At 44.3% G+C, this 6,467-nt stretch overlaps 1 protein-coding gene across 2 annotated transcripts in view; it reads right to left on the bottom strand.

Annotated features, from left to right (window-relative positions):
* The window catches only part of cdc45 (CDC45 cell division cycle 45 homolog (S. cerevisiae)), a 50,239-nt gene extending 48,410 nt beyond the window's left edge, over positions 1-1,829 (bottom strand). For both annotated transcript variants that reach the window (XM_048611461.1, XM_048611462.1), the window contains exon 1: positions 1,686-1,829. In XM_048611461.1, coding sequence (XP_048467418.1) covers positions 1,686-1,736 — 51 coding nt within the window. In that variant the 5' untranslated portion in view covers positions 1,737-1,829. The remainder of the gene's footprint in view (positions 1-1,685) is intronic.
* Positions 1,830-6,467: the final 4,638 nt, after the last annotated feature.

Genomic DNA, 6,467 nt, shown 5'->3' with positions numbered 1-6,467 from the left:
GGGGGAGTTGAAATGGTTCACGACTGGGAGGTGCAGTTGTTTAGTGCCTTGGGGACCGCTTTGCGGAACACCTATGCTCGGTTTGCACTAAACAACTGCACCTCCCAGTCGCGAACCATTTCAACTCCCCCTCCCATTCCTCAGATGACATGTCCATCCTGGGCCTCCTGCAGTGCCACAACGATGCCACCCGAAGGTTGCAGGAACAGTACCTCGTATTCAGTTTGGGAACCCTGTAGCCCAATGGTATCAATGTGGACTTCACATGCTTCAAGATCTCCCCTCCCCCAACCGCATCCCAAAACCAGCCCAGCTTGTCCCTGCCTCCCTAACCTGTCCTTCCTCCCACCTCAAGCCCCACCCCCATCTCCTACCTACCAGCCTCATCGCGCCCCCTTGACCTGTCCGTCCTCCCTGGACTGACCTATCCCCTCCCTAACTCCTCACCTACACTCACCTTTACTGGCTCCATCCCCGCCTCTTTGACCTGTCTGTCTCCTCTCCAGCTATCTTCTCCTTTATCCATCTTCTACCCACCTCCCCCTCTCTCCCTATTTATTTCAGAACCCCTTCCCCTTCCCCATTTCTGAGGAAGGGTCTAGGCCCGAAACATCAGCTTTCCTGCTCCTCTGATGCTGCTTGGCCTGCTGTGTTCATCCAGCTCTACACCTTGTTATCTCAGGGACTATAGCAGATTTTTTTTTCCACAAAATGGTGACCTTTTCAAAGGATAACAAGCTGTAGAGCTGGATGAACACAGCAGGCCAAGCAGCATCAGAGGAGCAGGAAGGCTGACATTTCGGGCCTAGACCGTTCTTCAGAAAAGGATCCTTTTCAAAGGATTGGGCGATAAATGCTGGGGGCCTTACTTCTCAGATCATATAAACAGTCAAAACAAAATCACTTATGAACAAAGACCTAACTAACTACTAACGATAAACGTTTCTTTGTCTGCTTACAAAGTGATCTACTTTGATGTTGCCATTCCTATAATTAAGAGTTCATGAATTTAAAACGTCCTGGCTCTCTTTTCCTAGTCCTATTTCTCTAAGAGTGACAGCTCATCACGATTCATACATATTAAATTTCAAATGCCGCCAGGGCGCTTTACTCAGAAGGAGGATGTCCAGAGAAAGTGGCTAATTCCCGGTGGCAGTGATTGCAGGTTGAAGGCATTTTGTTTTTATTCATTCATGATGAGGGCATTGCTGGTTAGGCCAGCATTTATTGCTCATCCAGAGGTTAGTTAAGAGTCAACCACATTACTGTGGGTCTGGAGTCCCATGTAGTCACCAGACCAGGCAGAGATAGTTAAGAACTGCAGATGCTGGAGTCAGAGATAACACATTATGTGTTCCTCCAGCTCCACATTGTGTTATCTCAGGTAAGAATGGCAGTGTCCTTCCCGAAGAGAATTATAGTGAACCAGGTGTTTTTTTTCCCCCCCTGACTATCGACAATGGTTTCACGGTCATCGTTAGACTCTTGATTCCAGTTTTCTACTGAATTCAAATTCCGCCATCTGCCGTGGCGGGATTCAAACCCGGAACGTTACGCCGGACCCTGGATCAACAGTCCAGCGACAATACCGTAGGCCATCGCTTCCCCATCCTGAGAATTGAAACCTCAGCTTGTCCAGCGTCCAGGGCCTGTACGCCTGCCGCCTCACCTTCCCGTTTCCTCACCTGATTTACAATCACGTCGTAAAATTCCTTCCGGAAATCCGACAGGAACATGGTGTGCTAATACACCCCGGTACCCGTTCTACCTCAGCCTGTAACCGCCGACACCGAACGACAACAACAACCCTCTCCCGGAGTCTGCGAACTCCAAACTTGGCGCCAAACGGCCCGTCGGCCACTGCAACTGCTTGGTGATTGGATGGAGGCTCAGAATCTCCCCGCTGATTGGATTGTAGCTCAACTTCCCTCACTGATTGGATGGCGGCTGTCTGCAACCGATTGGGCAATGGCGCAGCGTCTACACACTGATCGGAAAGAATCCTGGTCTCTGATTGGTCAGACGGAGCACATACTGCATGTGGATTGGATGCGAAGCGGGTGTCCACCTTTGAATGGTCGAACCCGTCCAGCCACATCCTACCACTTGATTGGATGGAAAGCACAAAATTACAAAGGTTTGGACATATTGGAGGACACTGTGAGGAAGTTTGGCAGCTTGTATTGGGGAAGAGCTCAAAGTTCAAAATCATTAAGAAAACTAATGGAATGCTGGTCTTTATATCTGGAGTATAAGGATGCAGAGGTTATGCTGCAATTACAGTAAATCCTAGTTATACCCTACTTTGAGTACTGTCAATGATCTAGGCACCTTGGGAAAGATATATTAGCCTTGGAGGGATTACAACATAATTTTACAAGAATGATACCTGGACTTCAGTGGTTAAGTTATGATTAGAGATTATACAAATTAGGCCTTTTTTCTCTAGAACTATGAAGGTGAAGGGGTTATCAAATGGACATCTTCAAGATATTAACAGCAAAAGACAGACTAGATAAAGATAACACAGTGTGAAGCTGGAGAAACACAGCAGGCCAGACAACATCAGAGGAGCAGGAAAGTTGACGTTTCAGGTCAGGACCCTTCATCAGAAATGGGGGAAGGTAGCTCCGAAATAAATAGAGAAGAGGAGTGGGGCTAGGGAAGGTAGGTGGGATGGTGATAGGTCTGTGCAGGTAGGCAGTGGTGGGGATTGGTCAGTGAGGTGGGAGGAGCACCTACAATCCGACCCCACAACCAAAGATATATTTCCCTCCCCACCCCTACCTGCCTTTTGTGGGGACCGCTCTCTCCATGACTCCCTCGTCCGCTCCACACTCCCCATTAGCCCCACCATCCCCGGCACCTTTCCCTGCAACCGCAGTAAGTGCTACACCTACCCCTACACCCCCCCCCCCCCCCCCCCCCCCCCCCCCGCCACCTCCATTCAAGGCACCAAACAAACCTGTCACATCTGACAGAGGTTCACCTGCACATCCGTTAATGTGGTCTATTGTATCCACTGCTCCCGATGTGGCCTCTTCTACATCAGTGAGACCAAGCAGAGGCTCAGAGACCGCTTTGTAGGTCATCTGTGCTCTGTTCACGACAAACAACAACACCTTCTGGTTGTGAACCATTTCACCTCCCCCTCCCACTCCCTGGGTGACATGTCCATCCTGGGCCTCCTCCAGTGTCGCAATGACGCCACCTGGATATGAGCAGCACCTCATATTCCACCTTGGGAACCTACAGCCCAATGGCCTAAATGTGGACTTTACCAGTTTCAAAATCTCCCAACCCCAGCCTCATCCCATGACCAACCCTCCCTCTCATCCCCACCTCCTTGACCAGACACAACCCGTCTATCTTCTCTCTCACCTATCCACTCCTCCCACCATTCCCTATCTGCACTCACCTGTCAACATCCCACCTACCTTTCCCAGCCCCACCCCTCCTCTTTATTTATTTCTGAGCTTCCTTCCCCCTCCCCCATTTCTGAAGAAGGGTCCTGAACCGAAATGTCAACTTTCCTGCTCCTCTGATGCTGCCTGGCCTGCTGTGTTCCTCCAGCTCCACACTGTGTAATCTCTAGTTAAATTTTTGTTAAGGAACAGGATTAAGGGATATGGACCATAGGCACATATGTGGAGTTAGGCCATACAGATTACCCATTGAATTGTGGAACAGGCTTGAGGGACTGAATGGCCTACTCTTGTACCTATGTTCAAAGTCATAGATGATCTCTCATCAGACTGGTAGTGCAGTATTAGAGTTATATTAGTTTTGTAAACAAGACAGGAAAAAGGGAGAAGAAATAACAAACAGAAAGGTACATGACATAATGGAAGATAAGAGAGAGTAAAGTGACAAAATATATGGTATTAGGACAAGCAATACTGTAGCTGTAACAAAATAAAGGACCATGGACACGAGAAATCTGAAACAAATGCAGAAATTGCTGGAGAAACTCAACAGGTCTGGCAGCATCTTTGAAGTTCCCTGAAGGACCACTGGACTCAATGTTGACTGTTTTCTCTCCACCTGCAGCAATTTATGCTTTTCTTAAAACTAATTTGTGTCTGGGTGAAGGAGTTAGTATGTCTTGTGTTTTTTTTTCCCTCTTTTTCAGCCTCCAATACTAGCAACAATGTGAAAAGAGAACCAAAATGTATGTCTCCCCATGTCAGTACACAGCCTTTCCATTGGCATGCCTTCAGCTGTACTTCCTATCCATGACAAAGATTCATCGGAATTTCATCCTCTTATCAATGCCAGCTATACTGCCTACCCAGATAACAACCAACAGGATCACACCTCAAATAAACAGGCCCTTTTACAAGGGGTCAAATTGGACTTGAAGCATTAACTCTGTTTGCCTCTTCCTGGATGTTGCCAGATTAGCTGAGATTCTCCAGCGCTTCTGTTTTCATTTCAGATTTCTGGCATCTTCAGTATTTTATTTTTATTTAAATTGTTCAATATTCATATTTTGTACTCTGCTGAGAATGGTTAGTCAAGGACAGGAGAACAAATAATGTAAATTGGAGACTGAATACTCAAGATCAAGGTGCACAGGAGTCCCAGACAGGCTGCTTCTAGTTAATTACCAACTTTATGACCAAGGTTCTTGAGCAGCAGAATATAACATCAACAAGTTGGGTGCTTTTCTTTATCATTTTGGTTTGATTTATCCAAATTTGATTCTTAATTTACTTTTTATTGTGTTTAAAAATAACCTTGAATAAAACAACACCCTCCTCCCCCCTGTCCTTTGGTGGTGTAATTTCAAAGGAGACATTTACTTGTAATGGGATAAGTCTGACCTAACTAATCAACTATTTAGAAGTTGCTTCAATTGAATTAAGTAATTCAGGCAGTTTTCATGGCTTTAATCACAGAACCTTAGGATTCTTATTTTTGAAAAATAAAATTTAAGGGCTCTTGTGGCACACTGGTATTGCCCCTATTTCTAGACTGAGAGCCCCTAGTTTCAAGTCCTGCCTGTTTTTGGAATTACATAATAACATTTCTGACCAGATGATCTGAAAAGAAAATCTTTCTTTTTATAGCAAACTCTATAATATGATACATTTACATAAAATGTTTAACAATTGTTGTAGTTGAGCGGAGTGCAGCAGTCAATTGACACAAACCATGGCTTCACAATCAACAGTGAGAAAAACAGATAATCTGTTGACAAATAGATATTATCCAGTAGTTGAACTTCCCATTCATCTTCAAACATTGTCTTAGGATCTCTTACATCCACCTGAGATGGAAAAGGAGCCTTAATGTCTTAGGTGAAAGACAGTACATCCAACAACACCATATTCCCTCAGTAGTGCACCAAACTATCTGCCTTGATCACATGCTCAAGTCTCTTGAGCAGGACTTTAAAAAAACTTCTGACTGAACCATGGCTGAAAAGTCAATTGTTCAAAAACAATTAAAGCCATTCAAGCCTTCACTGTGCGCATTTTTTATCCCAGTCATCAACTGCCTTCAGAGCCTCATACAGATGTACTGTATCAAAAATCCAGCATGGTGACATCTCAAAGATGTTCAATATATTGCCAAGACAACTCGAGTGTTTCTAATGAGTGATTTTTATTGAGGTATTTAAGATTGTGTAGATTTGTTTTCATTGCTCAGTGACATGGTAAAAATTAAAAGAGCATTGGGCAGTTAGAAAAACTCCTTTCACAGCACTTGAAATTCTCTGCCACAGATTTGGGCTGAAGCTGAGTCCATACGTTCTTACAAAAATTTAATTTATAGTTGTTTACAAAAATAATTATTAAGGAGTTCAAAATCTGTAAGTTGGCTGTACATTAGATTGACACAATCATTGCTGTTCTATGTTGCATTCTATATCTTTATTCTAAGTTGTGAGGATTCAGTTGCAGTATCAGAGAATAGTTGTGCAGTCATACAGAAAACAAACTTTTGCTGTTGGAAATCTGTTGCCAAGTCATTTTGTGTGTACTGTATCACACTGGGCCTCACGATTGGAAGCTGAACTCATCCTTATTTGTGTGGCAGGAAGGATTATAAAATCATGCCTTTCTTCATGAGCAATCAGGTTGATGATATACTAGCCAGTATGCAATAAAAATTGGCAGCTTTGGGAAGTGTATTAATCACATAGGTATAGATTGTATTAATATATTATCAATTTGCTTTGATTTTAACTTGTTTGAAATTCAATCATGAGGTGTAGGTGTTACTAGCTGGGACAGCATTTATTGCCTTAGTTACCCTTGAGTAGATGGTAGTGATCTGCCTTCTTGAACCGCTGTAGTCCATGTTTTGCAAGTAGACTCACAATGTTATGAGGGAGAGAATCCCAGGATTTTGACCCAGTGACCCTGAAAGAACGGCCATAAGTTTCCGAGTCAGAATGGAAGGCTTGGAGTGAATTTCTAGATGGTGGTGTTCCCATGTGTCTGTTACCCTTGCCCTTC

This window comes from Rhincodon typus, chromosome 24 (genome assembly GCF_021869965.1).
Source record: "Rhincodon typus isolate 14 chromosome 24, sRhiTyp1.1, whole genome shotgun sequence".
Taxonomy (NCBI): Eukaryota; Metazoa; Chordata; class Chondrichthyes; order Orectolobiformes; family Rhincodontidae; genus Rhincodon; species Rhincodon typus.
The sequence above is the reverse complement of the archived record's forward strand: the minus strand, read 5'-3'. Positions and strand labels throughout refer to the sequence as shown.